Source organism: Catharus ustulatus, chromosome 1 (assembly GCF_009819885.2).
Source record: "Catharus ustulatus isolate bCatUst1 chromosome 1, bCatUst1.pri.v2, whole genome shotgun sequence".
Taxonomy (NCBI): domain Eukaryota; kingdom Metazoa; phylum Chordata; class Aves; order Passeriformes; family Turdidae; genus Catharus; species Catharus ustulatus.
In genome coordinates, this window is record NC_046221.1 from 120,625,988 (window position 1) to 120,645,998 (window position 20,011).

The 20,011-nt window shown below is 38.2% G+C and overlaps 1 protein-coding gene across 1 annotated transcript in view; it reads left to right on the forward strand.

The window, feature by feature from the left end:
* The window catches only part of RP1 (RP1 axonemal microtubule associated), a 170,175-nt gene that overhangs the window by 106,209 nt on the left and 43,955 nt on the right, over positions 1-20,011 (forward strand). The window contains exons 36-42 of the mRNA XM_033070858.1: positions 2,165-2,316; positions 5,015-5,093; positions 6,609-6,740; positions 7,925-8,106; positions 8,634-8,720; positions 13,179-13,311; positions 15,925-16,064. Of these exons, the coding sequence (XP_032926749.1) occupies positions 2,165-2,316; positions 5,015-5,093; positions 6,609-6,740; positions 7,925-8,106; positions 8,634-8,720; positions 13,179-13,311; positions 15,925-16,064 (905 nt within the window). The remainder of the gene's footprint in view (positions 1-2,164; positions 2,317-5,014; positions 5,094-6,608; positions 6,741-7,924; positions 8,107-8,633; positions 8,721-13,178; positions 13,312-15,924; positions 16,065-20,011) is intronic.

Below are 20,011 nucleotides of genomic sequence, written 5' to 3' on the forward strand. Positions count from 1 at the left end.
GCTTAAAATAAATATCCTTGGAACACTTTTTTTTCCCTTCCCTGTTTTCCTATCACCTACGCATGAAACTAAATGACAGCTTTAGCTTCTGGGTTCATTGAATCATTCTTAAACCTACTAGAATTTTCTCATAATTATAATCTTTTAAAAGAATGTACAGTTTTCTTAAATAGACCAATTCTATATTGGAAAAAATTGATTGACGAAGAAAAATATACTGAGAATATCAGATGTTTCCAGGATGTGTACTTATATATTCATGTATCCTATGATGTACATTAGACTGATATTTTAGACTGGAATAATATGTATTTCTGTGCTCTCTAGCTCGTACTGTCAGCTGTGAAACTGAGAGCTTCGTTTCTCCTTGGTTTCATGTCTGTCTAAAGCACCACTCCCCTCCTTTGCACACATGACTTGCCTGGCAAAGCAGATGCGGTAGAGCCAGACAACTTCCAGGGAGGGACAAGAAGCAGAGTGAGGCTGGAAGACTTTCTCCATCAGATAAATGTCACATAGTCTAGATATTGTCTATGTTTTACTGTTACAGGTTGTGGGAGTAAGGGCTGATAATATTTTATGGTCAAAGATAGCTCAGTACTTGCAAAATGCTGGATTTTAAGGCTACTCAGTTCCTTAAAAAAAAAAAAAAAGTCTTCATGTTTGTGATAAAAAAGTTCAAGAGATAATACAAATGTTTTCAAATACATTCTTGGTACATATGCATTGCTCATTACCTCCATCCCAAATGTGACTTTGCATTTCATTGTGGAGAAAAAAGTCCATATTAAAGACATTAGACACTCGTGTTTTACAAACGTGTTGCTACAAGAGCACAGCTTTTATTCTTAGGCTGAAGAAATGATTCCTGTGGTGGCAAGCAGAGGAATATTTAGACCATCTAAGTTTAGACTCCTGAGTTCTAGTGTTTATCTCTAGAATGTGTGGGAACCCATCAGAGGTGTTTTCTATAGCACCTGCCTTTCCCTGCTGCCTACATAAGGAACTGAGTCCTAATATAGCTACCAAAGTTAGACTCCTAAATTGACAGTATCAGCTCATTACACAAATGAGTCCAAATGAATAAGCTATACAAATTATACTTATTATTATAATCTGAATTAAAACACACAACACTAGAAGGAAAATAAAATTAGTCTCCCAAATCCCTTCTTATTTTGTCCTGGAGTCTTTGTTAAAATGCTAAATGTTAATGTTGTTGTTAAAATGTTAAATGCAAATAACTGAATATTAACATTGTGACCTGCTTCTGTTTAAGTGTTTCATTGTACCTCGTTTCCATGATAAACGCAGGGGCTGAAATAGGTAATTTAAAAAGTGAACACAGGAGATTTCCATGAAGTTTCTTTGGCATTGATTCAGTCTGGTCTCATCTACAACCTTCCCTATGTATTGTGACAAAATGGGCAAGGAAGCAGAAGCTTTGTGTAGGGGACATAGGTGTCTCTTCTGATCTCTGTACTATGACCACAACTGAGAAATTCAGGAATGTTTTTCCATAAACTCAAAATTCATATATCTGACCTAGATTTGTGGGCTATTATATCATTAATGGAAGGTTCTTTTGAGAATGATACAGAATGTCAGGAGACTTTTCTATATATGCGTTAAAGCTAATGTCGAAACAATTTCAAATTCATTATTTTTGTTTCATATTAACATATTTCAGCTTAAGAACATCGTGATATTGTTATGGTCTAACTAGTGATAAATAAAAATAGAGGGAGGGAAAACCAAAGAAATATCAGTAAATAATCTTAGAAAGAAAAAAATAGACTTTCTGAAGAGGATGCAAGTATGGCTTTTTACTTAAAAAGGAATTTCCTACCTTGTATGGAAGGGGACAGCACAGAAGAGATCCTGTGTCCCAAACAGCAACCAGTAGCCCTTATTTTCTGGGAGTGGTGTCAGAGCAGAGCAAACCTATATTCTCTAGATTGCCATCCTATTTTGCAGCAGGAATGTGCTTTGGTTATGTATGTCTCCAGGACTGAAGAGACCTTGGTAGGTGGTACAGTGTGGGATTTGGGTGGAATCTGCAACGGTTTCTTCCAAGAATTGGTACATAATATAGGTGTCAGGCAAGAGGACGAGTGTTTTCTCCTGCTGACTTTTTTGATTTCTTTGTCTATTTTTTCTGAAGTTGTAGAATATGAAATCCATTGGCACACGGGAGACTTGAAGAAGGCAGATGCCACTGGAGAGGTTTATCTTCATATACAAGGAGAAAAAAGTGACTCAGGGAAGCGGTGGCTTAGCTCAAAGAACAGACTGATCACTTTTGCTAGAGGGCAGGTAAAATAATGAGGAAAAATGTAACTGAATCTGTGAGTGTCTTTTGGTTAGAACTTATATTTTCAGAAAACCTTTCATGGATAGAGTATCAAAAATATTAATATTTTATACTCCATGTAGTGATTGTCTCCACAACTAACACACTGTTTTTAAGCATCATCGCTGTTGTACCACAGTAAAACAGTTAAGGGATAAGGTAATTTTGAGTAGGATTAAATGATCTTTATGATTTCTGTTTTAATATTCCAGATTTCTAAGGCCAGGGAGGCATCACTGCTTGTCATATTAAAATATGGTGATTGTTAGAACATTTCTGAAGGATAACTTGCATTTGTAACCACTCCATCTAAAGTAGTCTATGAACTTTTCTTGTTAACTTTCCTAAACACTGTCAGTGTTCCAAGATGCTTGTTTTTAATGTTTCAAATTTCTCCACGCACTTCTTGCTTTTTGGTAAATATATTGTTGCTTTTTGAGATTAAATGGCATTTCCTAGAAGAGTAATTCCTTGAGTTGTTATTGGCATAAGAACAAAGTAACTAAAACAGACTTCAGATCAGAAGAAATATGTCTGTCAAATCATTAGAGCACGTCTAGCTGATACTTTATTAGACCCTAGTGTTTAGAATTTCAGCTTGGAATTCAAGGAAATAACGAAATCATTGTGAAGTACCTAGAAATGTTGTTTTTGGGGAGAGTGGGAGAGAATATTTCACTGTTGCCAGCCAGCCTAGAGTAGTTTCTTTTCTGGTGCAGAAAGCTAGAGAAATGTATTAGATATATGCTTCATTTATTCTTTACATATTCCTGTGTTTATTTCATCAGCTTCCATAACTGTTTTGAAAGATTCTAGAAGATACAAGGTTTTTGTTTGAAAGAGAAACCCAGATCTTACTCATCCTGCCCTCTGTATCTTCTTTCTCCATTTTGGAAGCAAATATGCGTGTCCAATGTCATACTGGTCAAGAATTGATCACACTGGTAGCTCAGAGTTCACCAATTAAATCTGAAAAAAAATAACAGGATAGTAGAGCTCATCTTGTTTGAAGCAGCAATGTAGGAAGTTGTGCAGATTAGTCATTTTGGTGATAATAGTCCTGTGCAGCATATCTTAAGGATAGTGTCTTGGAGAAATCTGAACAGCAAGTCTACCTGCTATAATGGATAAAGTACCAGTCTAGACCGAAAGAGGGACAGATTCCTGTCTCTTTCAAGAACCCAAACTGACCTAATCTTTTAAATAACTACTTATTTATAAGAATGTGTTATATTTTTGCCAAGAATAAAACTTGTAGAGAAAAACCTGAACAATAGCACTTGACTTCTCTGAATACTCACTCCTGTGGAAGTACTAGTCATCTGCAAATTCACGAGGATTTTTTCTGTATAATCCAGATTCTGTGTCAGTTTTTGAACAGGCTTGTTCAGGCTTGCTAAATCCTTCCTCTCAAATTCTAAAGGGCTTTTCTATATCCTGGACCAAAAGACTCTAATCTTCTTCTTATAGTAAAGATTTTGAGAAACAACTCTTTGGGTATTCACTCTGTTGCAGTTCTCTTTACTCCAATTTACCCTCAAACGATGAATTCTCTGTTCTTAGTAATTTCCCTTCTTTTCCTAGATGATTCTTTTAATCAATATTATTCTCACAGAAACTGAAATTGGAACTATGCAACTATGGGAACAATGCATGGTTTTATTATTTTTTTCAAACCCACAAACTAGTCCTCAACTGTTATACTCAAACCTGCATTCCCAACCCAACTTCCCATGACAATTGCTTCTGTGTTCAACAGAGTAACTCATGAAGTCGCATGAAATGAAAGTCTTAGCTGTAATTTTGCAGCTGGTTTCTCAAATGATTAGATGAATCCATTCATAAATAGTGTTTCCAAACCTCATTTCTTCAGGCACAGTAAAAAAAAAAGCCAAGGAATAGGCATTTTAAGCAATGTGTGTTCCCAGTGTCGGTACACACACTCAAGTGAGCTTTACCAGAGATCACGAAGATGACTGCTCAAAGAGGAAGATGAGCATATATAGAAAAGAAGGTGAATAAACTGTAAAGATTTAGGGTATGGAAAAAAGGAAAGACTCCATGAAGTCTATTGATCATTCAAGTCTGTTGTATGTAGAAAATTTGACCTATTATACAGATGATTTCAAGGAGGCATCCTTGTCCCAAAAGCACAGTGCTTGAAATCTTCACAGATACCATTCATTTAATTCTCATTTACATGCCTAATTCCCACTAAATTTATTGTAAATTTTAGTGCAAATGAAATTGCTCGAGATTTTCAGAATTATTAGACGTCTACCATTTATCAGTTTCATTGGAAGTGATTCTGTACTAAAGGAACTTTCAACACCCTAGGAATTGATCTGATTTGGTTATTTCAGTCCATGAAGGCATGAGAAATGAGAACTTTATTGCTAGTGTGTGTATCTGATGTTTCAAAAATTGCTTCCTACTAAATACAGAAGCATTCTGAAATTCATAATATCAACTGGATAAGAAAGATGAGCTATAGTACACAATATCTAATTATGAAGTCAAAGACAATGAAATGGCATAGATGAGATAATTTGCTTCCATCAAAACAATGACCAGACACACCAGGCTACACTGATAAGTACTCAAAACCAGAGCCCTACTGAGTTTAACTAAAATATAATTTTGATTATTTTTATATTGCAGGTGGATATTTTCAAAATCAAATCTGTATACCTGGGCAAGTTGAATCAAGTTTGTGTTGGATTTAAAAGTCTAAGAAAAGGTCAGTAATCTTTTCAGTCAATGTAAGGTAATAATGATGTAGATTTTTTGATTTAGGTGATCCTAGTACTTCAGAAATGTCTGAAATTAAACATAAAATGTTTTTTAAAAAATTCTAGAAAATAGGAAATTATTTTTAATTTTCTGCTGTTCATTATTTCTTTTGGATTAGACATGTCAAGTATCTAGATCAAGCTTGGTTTTACTATAATGTGCAAGGGATTCCAAGAAAATGTTGTGACAATGTTAAATGGTAAAATTATATATGAAACTTTTCTCCTTTGAAGTTTTTATCTTTTTATAAGCACAGTCAACAAAGGTTTTGTTTTCAGGAAGCAATATGACATCATAATTTTGAAACTTTTGTAAACTTCATCTTCCTGTACATTTTTGGATGATGGATAAGTGAAAAAAAAGAATTTATTTTCAGGGCTATATGCTTCTAGGTAAAGATAAGAACATAAAATTGGTTCATTAGACTGAGAAGTGGAACACAGAAGAAAGACTGTTCTGGCTTTACAGGTTCTTTCCTTCTAATCCTTGCAAAAATATTTTTTAAGGGATCCTGCATATGTGAGGTTGACTGGCAGATAAAAAGGCTCCATTCCTGCAACAATTTTCATCCTGCTTCTGAATCCAAAGCAGCTATTGTAACTAAAAAAAATTTGCTTATTTCTTGAAAATAAATACAAAAAACAAAGATTATAATGAAGTGTTATTTTAGTCAATTCGTTGGCTCCAATTTTGGTCCATTGTTTTTTAAGGGCAATAGAATAGAGATTCTACAGGCATTTTATTCCTGCAGATAATGTTGATAATGGAAATGATTGTTCCAGAGTATGATAACCTGAGTCTCTTGTTCTTTCTTTTCTAAAAGCCCTCAAGATTGCAAAATGACTCTGTAGGTTAAACTCAGAAAAACAGGCTGGGAGACTATTTCCTAGATGGTAACATTAAAATGAGCAATAAAACTTTCATTCTCTTCAGCAAGACAGGGAGTGTAACCAAGTTTACCAAGACTCAGAGATCTGGCTTTACAAATGCTTTGTTTCCAAAGAATCATGACCTCAAATCGAGATAAAACTAGCTGAAGTTTGTTCCTTATTATATAGAATGGAGCCTCACCAGAAAGAAAGCTGTGTGTTGAGTGGATTTTCTGATGGCTAAGGTGATAAAAATCCATCAGGACATTGATAATATAATTTCATACTGGGGTTTCTTTTGTCTAGAGATTGTCTTTCCATGCTTTGAGATGTAATAGATCCTTACAGCAAATCTAGCCTACATTTAATTTCACAAGATCTGTAAAAACACTGAGTATTTCGGAGTGTAGTGGGACAGACAGAAAAACATACACATAGCCAATACATTTTCAGAAGTTTTATTTCCTTAAGAAATCTGTCAAAAGAAAACATTTTATTTGATTTGATGAAGGTAGAAACTTATGAGTGCATAAACCAAATGTTTTCTTGCTTAAAAGGTATAAATTAATAATGTCCTGCTTATTTTCAATCAGATGGATGGTTTTTGGAAAAAATTGTTATAAAAGAGGTCTTCTACCCTTTTTCTGCGCATGTTTTTTTTCACAATGGCTGGATCAATAAACACTCCAAGGAAGATTTTGTAGAAGTCACAATTCCACTCAAAGGTAATACAAGCAGAAGTGTCCTTCATTTCCTTGAATCACTCTGTGTGGCAGAGCAGATCACAATGGGTACAAGGTTACAGTAATTTCATGATTACAAGCCGCACCGATTATAAACCGCACTTCTGGGGTGTCAGCAACATTTCGTTTTTCCTCCATATATAAGCCGCATCAGATTGTAAGCCACACTTCTGTTCACAGCAAGGATCCGTGTGCAACTTTCACAAAGTTGCCCGTTAGTAACAGAATCGCGTGATCACGGGGTTTACTGGCTCGGCCCTGCTCGGGACTGCTGCCAGGAAGCAGCCCCAGCCGCCCTCGTCGCTGCCGCCGGGAGGGAGAGGAGTGGTGTGCCCGACCATTGCCGCCGGGAGGAGGGAGAGGGACTTGCCCGGCCGGTGCAGCCGGGAAGCAGGAGAGGGGCTTGCCTGACCACTGCCACTGAGAAGAGGTAGAGGGGCGTCCCTGGCTACTTCTGCCAGAAAGAGGGAGAGGGGCTTGCCTGGCTGGTGCCGCCGGGAGGAGGGAGAGGGGTGTACCCAACCGGTGCCGCCACCCCTCTCCCCGGGGCCAGGCAGCACTGCCATTGCGCTGCCACTGCCCTGCTGCCACCCGGGGCCGGGCAGGCTCCGCCTCAGCTCGGGGCTGCTTCTGGCTCGGACTTCCTGGTTGGGAAATTTCTAAAATTTGTTCATATGTAAGCAGCTCCTGAATGTAAGCCACACTTCCGGTTTGGGAGCAAAATTTTAGTCAAAATGGTACGGCTTATAATCGTGAAATTACTGTACTTCCCACAGTAGGAAGAACTTGGCATTGGTACCCCAATGGTGAGGGGCATGAGCCTGAACCAAGGTAAATCATGCCTTCTGTACACAAAGGGGAAGAAATTATGGCTGGGATGGAGAAATTTGAAATGGCAGTATTGAAAGGTTGTCCTCTGGCTGGACATTTCCTGTCCTTGGAACAATAGAAAGAGGAGAGGCAGGGCCTCTGCGTGAGTGCGACGTGGATCCATGAAGCCACTGGCTTGGTTTTCTTCCTGTCCACGGGACTAACATGACTAATGTGGGGTTTATGGCTTCATTGCCTGAATTTCCTCTGTTAGATCCAGCACTCCCAGGCAATATCATGTTTTGGTTTATACTGCCTTAATAGGGGTTCTAAATGCAGGTTTGCTTTTACTGCAGAAGCGTCCGTGAGATCTCATCCCATGGAAAATTTAGATATGAAAAGTAGAGGACGATGGCAAACATGGGTGCACTGCACACAAGTACCAGAAGACGTTCCTAACATTCAGGTTGTTGCATTTGGAAGAAAAGGGAAATCACCTGCACAGAAAGTTCAAAATCTAAGTGATGCTCCCTTTTTGGTTGGTTTCTTTTCTATTTCATAGAAGCCTTATCAAATAGTTTTAGTAAAATAAGAATTGTAGCCAATCCATGTGACATGATGTTGACTGGTTGTTTATTTGTCAGAGTTAGTGTTTATGCCTCTCTGTCTTAAATAAAGCTTGGAGAACTTCTCATCCAAAACATATCACTTAGGAAAACTCTCTTGAGGAAATGCCAAATTTGATGTGAAAAATCTCATTAACTTCGAATTAAGTGAGGAGAAAAGAACTGGCCTTGAAAATATAGGATTCAGTTATACATTTCCTTCCTTTTGTTGTGTTGGCCTGTGCTCTGCAACCAATTTCCTCAATAAAAAAATAGACATCATTTATGATAAAAATATGGGTCCAAACTAACTTTAAATCTTAACAGGGCTTCCTGACCCTAACACTAACCTCACCTACTAATATTTACCTGTTGTATTTATCTTTATATTGGGTTAAAATATGCCGTGAAAACTGTTGCATACAACATATAGTTAATTATTATTTTTTTTTCCTAACAGTTGACCACTGGTGATATTGGAGATATAACAAAAATCTCCTTTGTGTTATGTGGTCCACCCTTGAGAAGAGGAATTAAACTTCACAAGGTATTCTAAATATAACACATATAAACTTGCAACATTTTTCAACATAGCAGTAAATAACTTTTGTTGAGACACAGATGGTCTCAGTTACCTGGTATCTACAGATGACTGCCCACAGCTTGCAGATCTCTTTGTGGGCAACTTGACCTTGTTTGCACCTGCTGAAGTGCATATTGCTACAGCTCTACACTGGTGTGCAGACCCATTCTGCACAGTTCATCATGACATGGAAGGGAGTGTTTCCTGCTGATCTTAGGAAATGTTAATTCCTGCATGGAAATACTGATAGTCTCCAAACTCAGACCAACCTACCCATGGAAGCCAATTAAGATAATATTCAATATCAATTCTTTGCAGTATGGCCATCAGTGGGCCTTAAACCTCTGATTGCAGTTTAATACATCCTTAAGAATTCTCATGAAAAGCAATGGAGAAAGGACTTAATGCTGTCAGTCTTAAAATAGAATTAGAATTTGAAAGTATACTTAAACTTGAAGGTTAATTCAAGGAAAAAATGTTTCAATGAGTTTTGCCCATGGGCAAGGGCAAAAAACCCCATTGTGGACATAGCACTGAATTAATCTGAAGTAGAAGAATGCTTTCCTGAACTGAGCCACAGAGTCCCTTAACCCTGCTATGGATTTGAAAGATCAAGGTGATTCCTTAAATGCATAAAGACTCCAGAAACTGTTCTGATGGGAAATGCTAGGGACAACTGCATTCCAGACTAAAATGTGAATGGACTTGTGACACTCAAAGGACCATTGAGTCTGAATTTATGAACTCCTCTGGGGATAGAGGAGGAGTTTATCTTACATTTTCTCTCCAAATGTGTTCTGTGTCACCTAAATTTGTAGTCTCAGTTTAGGCTATAAAAATGGAAAGAATAGGTATGCAAAGATAATTTCTCATTCTAAATATGCATCTCCAGGCCATTTGATAAAGCATTCTAAAAATATTTTTTCACTAAGTTTAATATATACATTATGTAATATAAGACCTCAGCCTCCAGACCTGGTGGCTCAAAACATGGAAGAAAATTCATAAATCTAATTGTTTGCTTTCTGCTTTCCTTTCCAAAACAACCCTATGCAACTGGCTAAGTGATTTTTGTCTGTACTTTCGAATACTTCACAGTTCATTTAATAACTGGTTTATCAGTAGCTATAAATTTTACAATTTACAAGAAGTCAGTAGGTTGCTATAGATCTAAGTAGTCTCTTATATGCATGTGCAACCCACAGCATAAGCCACAATAGCATCTAATGATTTTACCATTAATATGCTTATAATATTGAATACTAATTTATTAGTCTATTTATAAATTACTTATTCATGGAAGCATAATCTAAAATGTAACAAGTTGGACTCACTCCAGTGGGATTCTTACAATGCAGCAAAAAATAAAGATGTTGTATAGAAACAGAAAAATTACAGGCAGCAGTAAGGATGTTTGAACCAGTGGTCAAACCCAACCCCATCTAAACACAATTCCCTTCTCTGATTTCTTTTTAAGTGAAAGAAGTACAGTAAATTCACGAATACAAGCCGCACTGAGTATAAGCCGCATCTCTGGGTGTTGGCAAATATTTCGTTTTTTGTCCATAAATAAGCCGCACCCGAATATAAGCCGCTCTGTCGTTCACAGCGAGGACCCGCGTGCAATTAGTAACAGAACCGCGGGAGGGCGGGGTTTACTGGCTGAGCTAAGGCTGTGCAGGCTCGGCCCGCTAGGGGCTGCTGACGGGGCCAGATGGCCCAACCCGGTGCTGCCGCTCGGGGCCACCCGCCGCTGCCACTGGGCTCGGTCACCCCGGGTCGGCGCTGCCCCGCGGTGGCAGGCAGGGACGAAGCTTCCCCTGCTCCTACAGCAGCGGCAGCGGGCAGGGACGGAGCTTTCCCGCACCCGTGGCGCCGGCGGCGGGTGCGGACAAAGCACCCTGCCTCCTCCCCGAGCAGCGGCAATGGTTGCGCGGGGCTCCCGTCGGCTCCCCGAGACGCGGCAATGGCGGTGCGCACTTCCCCCCGCCTCCCCGGGCTGCGGCAATGGCGGCGCAGGGCCCCCGTCGGCTCCCCGGGCTGCGGCAATGGCGGCGCTCCCCCCTCCCCGTTCTCCCCGAACCGTGGCAATGGCGGCGCGCCCCCCCACCCTCCTCCCCTGGGCTGCGGCAGAGGAGGGAAGAAGAGAGCTCTCCCGCCTCTCTCCCCGCCCCCCGTGCTGCCTGCAGGGAACCAGGGCAACACAGTAACACTGTAACAATCGCGGAATGCCGGCTTTTACTGGCAGGTGCTCAGCTCGGCACTCTGGCTGGCACGTCTGGGGTTGTAAATGTCAGAAAATTATTCACATATTAGCCGCCCCCGACTATTAGCCGCACTTCCGGGTTTCCACCAAAATTTTTGTCAAATTGCTGCGGCTTGTATTCGTGAAATTACTGTAATACTTAAAGTGCCAGAAATGTCTCAGAAACACAGATGAAACTGTTAAAAGGAGATAAAATCCCTACGTTCATTTTGCTACTCTGTCTTCTCTGTTTTGATGTTTATACGGTTCTTCCAAGAACCAAAGCTTTTCCTGCTACCTCCTACAGTTTTCTGTGAAATTCTATAGTGAATTGTATAACCTTAGCTAAATTTTATGTATTTTCTCTAACTTCTGAAGATTTATGTGCTATAGAATGGGTAGGTATTTCTTCCTCAAAAAGAGTTTCTGGCCTTTCCTAAAATGGAATACAAACCCATTTTTAAATGCTTGTTTAGAATATAGAAACAATATTTGATTTGACGTTCACACTTAGATGTAATCTTAGAACTAGCAAGAATTTGTCAGGTATGTTTTATTTTAAGGCCAAAGTCTGCGTAAATTTGCAGACCTCATTTTAATGAATCCGGTTTCTGCAGGCTGTCTGCCTGCACATGCAGGTAAACCTTATTACAGTTTTAAGACAGATGGAAGTTTGTGATATGTATTGATATGTAGTTAAGTTTGCACATATTGATAGAAGTCAGGGGAAAATATTTTTGTGTAAGAAGAAGTTATACATTTAATAGAAAAAAAATTATATTGCAAGTGCAAAAAATAGGTAAACAATGGGCTTAAATTTTAGTGGAATTTAACACCATCTAAGAAAAACTACCTTTTATTCAAGTAATTAATGGTTTAAGTCTGGAAATGGTCATGGGTTATTGTTTACTTTCATCTGGAAGCCCTGTGACAGATCTTGTAGAGCACTGGACAGAATGAATAAGCAATGGAAAATGTTAGATCATTACGTTTCTAAGAACTCAAGGGCAAGACAGTCTGACAAAATTCTTAAGAGTGGAATTGTCAAATTCCCGATAATTTAATTTATCTCATCCAATTATATAAATATTTATACATATCAAAGCTTGCAGTTGAAATCTGTGTGAGGAAACCTGTACTCAGGATTTCCAAACGCTTGTACGAGTATTCTGTAGGATGAGCACAAAGTTTTGCTGTTGCAGCTGCTATTAGAAGTGGAAAGAAGTGACCACAATAATTTTGGGAATCCTTGCCTAAAAGTTTTAATTCCTTACTGTCCTGATGAAATTAAACTGTTGTATCTTTTTGTTTCCTTTTGTTTTTGTTTTACATATCTTGGATATGCTACTTCTATACAAAGAGATTCTGAAGACTGAAGGAACCATTTCTGCAAACTTGCAGCCATTAGCTATTAATGAAGTTCAGTATTGGTTGTAATAGTTACCAAAAATGATTTTTGCATATACTTGATAGATTTTCACTCTGTGTTTTGTAACCTGACCTAGGATATAGTACCTGATCTGAGTTGACCACCATGATCCTCTCAGTGGGGATATGTGAGCTCCTAAGGTTGTGCTTGTCAGCTGGTTTGGAGGTTCTAAGTCCACAAACTTGGAACCTAATTTCTTCACTCTCCAATAAATCTTTAAAGCCAAGTAGAATGAAGCTGGACCTAAGCTTACCCATTTTATTGAAATTTATTCTTCAAATAACTTATTTCCACAGGCAGCCCTGAAAGCCACTGGATACCTAATTTCTGCCAACTTTGAAAATCCTACTTGAGATATAGCAGGACTCATTTTAAAAAATAAAAAGTAGCAAAGTGAATGTTTTTGCAAAATGGGCATATGCTATTAAGATTGATGCAACTGTATTCATTCATCTGACATTCTGAAATTGCAAGCACATACAGGTCAATTTAAGCTGTATCTCTCATTGGTTCCTTACAAATGGGTCCTATGCTTGTATTGATATGCAATGAAGAATACACCTATAAACATCAGGCTGAAGAATTAGCAGCTTGAAGAAGCTGCTGTAACTGTTATGCAGAATCAGGTAGCTGTTATAAAGTGTGTGCAGGAGTTAGTAAAAGGAAGAAATGTCAATTTCTATTGGGAAGGAAATAGGAAATTAAATAATTCAGATAAATTAATTTCTTTCTCTGATTCTGCCTGCAGCTTCAGCTAAAAGACCTGGACACTAAACAAGAGTTGGGCTTTCACACTGAAGCCCCGTGTCTATTTGGAGAAGATGGATCTGAGACTGTGACAGAGCTTGCTGTGGTCAGGCCAGACCAGCCACCACTCAGGGGTATGCTGCTGAAATGAAAAATAAATACATGAGCAAATGTGCGCTCGCGCACAGAATTGCAAACTGCCTAATAGCATGTACACAAGGCACAAGATTGCAAAGTATTTTATATATATTTAAAAAAACACTCAAAATTACTTTTAACCATTCAATAAATTGTGGGAAGACAGAATCACAGAATCACTAGGTTGGAACAGACCTTCAAGGTCATTGAGTCCAAACCATGCTCTAACACCTCAACTAAACCATGGCACTGAGTGCCACATCCAATCTTGTTTCCAGCACATCCAGGGATGGTGACTCCACCACCTTTCTGGGCAGACCATTCCAGTATTTTATCACTCTTTCCATAAAAAATTTTACCTAATATCCAACCTATATTTCCCTTGACACAGCTTGAGACTGTGTCCTCTCATCCTGTTAGTGGTTACGTGGAGAAAGAGTCCAACCCCCACCTGACTACAACCACCTTTCAGGGAGTTGTAGAGAGTTATAAGGTCACCCTTGAGTCTCCTTTTCTCCAGGCTGAACAACCCCAGCTCCTTAGCTGCTCCTCACAGGGTTTGTGTTCCAAGCCCCTCACCAGCCTCGTTGCCTCCTCTGGATGCACTCAAGTGTCTCAAGGTCCTTCCTAAACTGAGGGGACAGAACTGGACACTGCACTCACCAGTGCTGAGTACAGGGCAAGAATCCCTGTATCCCTGTTCCTGCTACCCACACTATTCCTGATCCAGGCCAGGGGCCATTGGCCTTCTTGGCCACCAGGGCACACTGCTGGCCCATGTTCAGTCGGCTGTTGACCAGCACGCCCAGGTCCCTTTCTGCCTGGGCGCTGTCCAGCCACACCATCCTCAGCCTGTAACATTGCAGGGGGTTATTGTGGCCAAAATGCAGGAGTTTGCACTTGGATTTATTAAACTTCATCCCACTGGACTCTGCCCATTCATCCAACCATTCCAGGTCTCTCTGCAGAGCACTCCTCCCTTCCAGCTTAGTGCTGTCTGCAAATTTACTAATGAAAGACTCAACACCCTCCTCCATGTCATCAATATTGAAAAAAATATTGTTGAACATTTGAACTGTTGTTTAAAATATGGAACAGGACTGGCCCCAGCACAGACCCCTGGGGGAATACCACTGGAGACTGACCTCCAGCTGGATGTGGCACCATTCATCACACTCTAGGCTCAGCCATCCTGCCAGTTCTTTACCCAGCGCAGAGTGCTCCTGTCCAAACTGTGGGCTTCCAGCTTGTCCAGAAGTGTGCTGTGGGAGACAGTGTCAAAGGCCTTGCTGAAGTCTAAATAGATAACATTCACAGCCTTTCCCACATCCATCAGGTAGGTTACCTGGTCATGAAAGGAGACCAGGTTGGTCAAACACGACCTCGCCTTTCTAAGCCCATGCTGACTGGGTCTGATACCCTGGCCATCCTGTGAATACTCTCTGTACATGTCTAGCTAAAGCATATTCTTCTGTTTTAAAACAACTGACATGTATTGTTTTCACTAGACTAAGTACCAATTTGAAAGTCTGAAAAATTCACAGAGCCCAGTTAGTATATTTTAATGACAGTTTGCAAAAAATGACTGATTTACACTTAATGAGGGACTAAATCACAGATTAAAAAAAGGCAGGGGCAAAGTCACAATGGCATGAATCACAACGAGAAAATGCAGGGTGTTTTGAGGTTTTCTTCAAGCCCCATTTCTGTCCCTGAAGCCATATTTAATTTCATCATTGTATTTAAAATATGATAACATCTTCCTTTGTTCAGATTATATTTTATAAAATATGTAGAAAAGAATTCTCATTTATTATACTCTGTGAACAGAAGTCTTAGTTAAAATATTTAAAACTTTTTGCATGTCATATCTAACTGGAGGCTAGACTGCAAATGGAAATGTATCTTAAAAGTCTGTTTTAACATTTAATTCTTCACAGAACCCATTAAAAATCCTCTGTCATGCTGCCTCAAGGAATATGCACCGTATAACTCATCAGACAAAAGTCATGGCTAGCCATCTTTTATTGTGAAGAATGAAAACAATGCATATTTGTATAAATAGCTGAGCCATTTCTGCTGAACATATTAAATGATGTTGGCCATAATTCTCAAAATATGAGATTAAAACACAATTCAGCTGATCCAGAACAAAAAGTGGTTTTCATCATCTGTTATGTGTGTGTTTTTATCTTGGTAAAATGGAATTGATAAATCCTGACTCAATTTAGGACCCATAATTCCTGCAAGAATTCCTAGGGGGTTTTTTGTTTGTTTTTGGGGGTTTTTTTGGTTTTTTTTGGTTTTTTTTACAAGGCATTATAATCTGAGCCTTTCAGGTGATTCCAGGACCCAGAGTAGGATATTTTCTTCTTCTGTAATGCAAGCATGGATTGTTGCATTGATTCATAAAGAACATTTCATCCCTAATGTAGTGTGTGCTGTGAGATAGCTAGCAATCTATATGAAACTCAGAAAATCCCTTAGACTTAGTTCCTTGGCTTTGAAACCAATCTTGTACCTAAAATATATTGGTTTATAATGTTTGTTAATTACATTGCTAATAATCTCATTTGGTAATGTCTTGTGTCACTGACTTTTCACGACAGAAGTGCTTTACTTGATCAATGTCCATACTGGAACACTGCCTGCATCAGGAACCGATGCAGATGTATTTATCACAGTATTTGGAGAGTGGGGAGATTCCTGCAAAAGGAGACTAGGGCACTCACATTTTGAAAAAGGGCAGGTTGGTACTACGTCATTTTCCTTCCATGTTTGTTTGATGTATTTAATTTTATTATTTTCTAATACCGTGTTCCTTTCCAATTATGAAATATCAGCATGGATATTGCACTCTGGTAACCTGTGGAAAGAATGTGTTTCTTCCTAAGAATAGGCATTTTACCTGAATTGAGATTATAGTTTAAGTACCAATAAATTTAAAATCCACAAACTATCAGTAAATATTCTTAGAATCTGGAATTGAATCTGATTATATATAAAATTATATGGCTTAATTTTCAACTATTTGTGAAGCTAGTATAGAACTACAAGGGCTATTTCCTGTGAGTGCGCCTTTAATTTTTTTAAAAAAATCTGCCCAAGAGAGTTGAAAGAAAGATTTTTAATGTGCTAGCTACTATATGTTAATTAATCCATTTATTTTTAGAATTAAAAACAGGTAAGCCTGCTTGTAAACATAATTGTTTGCTCAAGATAAATTCTCCGAGAGATTTTTCTGGTCAATTTTGCCTATTACCATATTAATATTTATATCTCTACATTTTCACCCATACCCTGAACTTAGAGCACCTGATCAATTCATCCTGTACAATAAAGCAGAATCCTCTGTATGTTTTCATGCTGTTTCTTATGCTCTCTCATGCCTGAGATGCCATAACTTCCCTAGGCAACCTGTTCCACTGCTTTCCTAGCCTTGCACTTAACAACTCTTCCTTCACTAGATTTATTATGTCTTCTTGCGCTTAGAAACTTAGAAACCAGCCACATCATTTTGTTCCACAGTCATACTCTAGTTCATTGATACTTTTTCTTCCATGAATTTGTATAAATTATTCTTTGGACGTGTGAGAAGTGTCCGTAGTCTCCTGCGTCAATTTAATTGCACTTGATCTGCTACCTGAGTAAAACGAAACATTCACATACTACGTAAATCTCATTCCACATCTTTTTTTTGGAAGACATAGTGAATGTTTTCTTCCATGTTGCTTTCTCTTTGCTTCTGCCTTGTTTTATAGACCTCTACCCTCTGTGCACTTGTATTGCTGCATTTTTCTTTGCAAAGAAGGATGTCTCTTTAATCTTCCTACTTAGACTTTTCTATATGTTGTTCTAACTCTTCAATAATACTTATTTTATTTTTAAGATGCCATCTTTTTTTCAGTCCAAACTGTGCTAAAACAATATAGGAAGAGCTTTATGATGTTGATTGTCTGGATGATATTATTAAAAATACAAATCAATCCTTGGCAATTTTGAAGGCAAATGTTTATGCACAGTTAGAAGGGTTAATCAAAGACAGATAATCAGTGACATAAAAGAAAAGAAGTCTTCTGAAAAAGAAGTCTAAAAAGAAATAATTCACATGGTTCATACTGGATCTTAATACAGAGTCAGTGATGCAGCTGTTAGTGATAAAGAAATCAGAGTCATTACATTGAGCTGCAGAGTGCTGAGTGTCTTCCCAAGCAGTTCCTTTGTTTTCAGGGAGCAGCTTTTGTGCTGTAGATTATGAAAGTGTTCAGCTTAGGTATTTTGTGTGTTCACGTCCTTCATTGTTCGATAGGTTCCTGGGAAAGGGTTGAGCAGTGGGATGGCAAAACCTTTTGACCATACTGAGCTATTAAAGGTAATAAATATTAAAGCTGGTGGTAGAGACTGCAGAATAACCTCATACACAGTGAGGGGGTAATAAAATGGCAGATTAAATTCTTTGTAGCCTAAATGAAAAGCAGTGGCTGGGAGGGGGAATAACCCCTTAAATTTGCATGCAAAATTATGGGCTCTGAAATATGAAAGTAGAAGTATATAATCTCAGTAGAAGAAAAAAAAGGGGGGAAAGAACAAATGGCATATTTAGAAATTATTTTAAAAGGAAAAAAAAGAACAACCAGCCACTTCAAGGAAGAAAACACAGTCATGCCTCCAAAGACATTCACTAGTGCAGATGCATAATAGATGCTGTGTTTTGTTGATTCACTTGTCTTAAAAAGTGCCCGTAGAATGTCAAGTGATATGCAATATCTTCCATACTAAGAACAATGAAGCAAACAAGTCTGTTTAGTCTGGAAAAGAGATGATGAGAGGAAAGGTGAGGGAGATAAGAAATATAAATAGAGAAAATGAACATTTCCATTTCTTTGTGAAATTCAAGACCTGAAGAGCATTCAATTTAATGTGCAGGTGGTAGATTCAAAGCAAAAGGAGGTGCTTTATACTCAATGTGTAATTAATACATTTTACTTTCTGGTACAAGATGTTGCAGATGGTGAAAGACATATTAGTGCAAAAAGCCATTGCACATTGTCATGGAAGACAACTTTCCACTGAGGCTGTTATGTGCAAAGACATAATCTCTGGCTCAGGCAATCTCTGAACCACAAATTGCAAAAGGCTGAGAGACTTGATATTCAAGAAGCATCTCTATATATTTGCCCTGTTTTTCAACTCTTCCTTAGAAATCTGTTACTGGTAGCTGTTGGCAACACTGTGCTGGACTGGATGGAGCTGCAATTTAAATACTTCCTCTAGTCTTATATTCTTTTTACATAGAAGTACATCAATAAAAAAGTTGGAATGGGTTTATAGTGAGAGTTTCTAAGAATAGAAGGTGAAAGTAAGGAATGTAAAGGGCAAGCAGTCTTGGGAGATGAGATTATGTCAGCAATATCCCTGAAAAATGTGGAATGGACAGGCAAAGAAAACAAAGTTAAAGAAACTTGAGATACTAAAAAAAAGATCTCTCTTGACTGATAAAAACATGGATATAAGGAAAAGCTAGGAAGACAGAAGATTTCAACAAAGTTTAAAACAGAGTAAAATGGGTTTGCAAAACTGTTTAAATAAAATCCTTTTGGCTTTCATTAATTGTACTTCCAGTAGTGTGCTTAATGCAGTTCCCAATGTCTTTAAACTGAAGGGAAAAAAAACCAGAATGACATCAACCAAAAGTACATTCTTACTAATGCTGAGAGTGTAGGCAATTTAATGTATTATTATGAGAATTCATTGATAACAATGGGTGATTATGACCACTGTTGTCTAATGAATGTTAATTATTATCACAAAGAATGAAACTAATGATAGGTCCCTTTCTCAATTAGAGTTAGCTGTGAAGGAACATGAATATTAGCAATGCAGGCTATTTCCTCTAAGTCAAAGGTCATATAGACTGACAGGAAAATTATATTTGGCTTGGAACTACAAAGAATAAAATTAAAAATCAATGAGTGCTCCCGAAAAGTTATTTGCAAGATGTTCCTCCCAACTAGATCTTATTTTGGGCTACATATACTTAAGTGCAGGGGTATAACTTGCCATGGTAACTGTTTGAGTATATCATGGATATAACAAGGTATGAATGCTGAAAGTCCTAAGGCTGTGATAGGAATAATAACTTGGATGTTTTCTTTTTCTGATCACATTGTGGTGAATAGTCTGACACAGACAGGAGAATGGACCAGATGACATAATTCGTTCTAAAAATCATCTTTTCCTTCATTGCTCTCTGGTCCTCATGCTTTTTCCTGCCTGGTGGCAAATTGGTTGGCAACAAATAAAAATTATAGCGTCTGTTTCTACTATCCATCTGGGGTTTTTTTAATGTCACCCACACACATGCCCATGTATCTACCCACCCACTTATATTATCTTGCACAGAACACATTCATTCTCTCACTCACATAATTTATTCATCCCAACATGCACTAGTGCAGTTGCCATTTAGCTTTTGTTTACTGGTAGCCGTAGCAATATTTAAACAGATGTCTATTTACATCCGAGGAGCACATCAATTCTTGCCTGAATGCATGCACAGCCTTGGTTATAGTTTCTAATGTCAGTATCTTCCTTTGTTTGCATAGTCATCAACAGTATTTCTGTTCAGAGTTGAATAATACGACATTTCCTATTTGAATAATAGGATGTCGTAGAATGTAAAATACTTGGAAATGT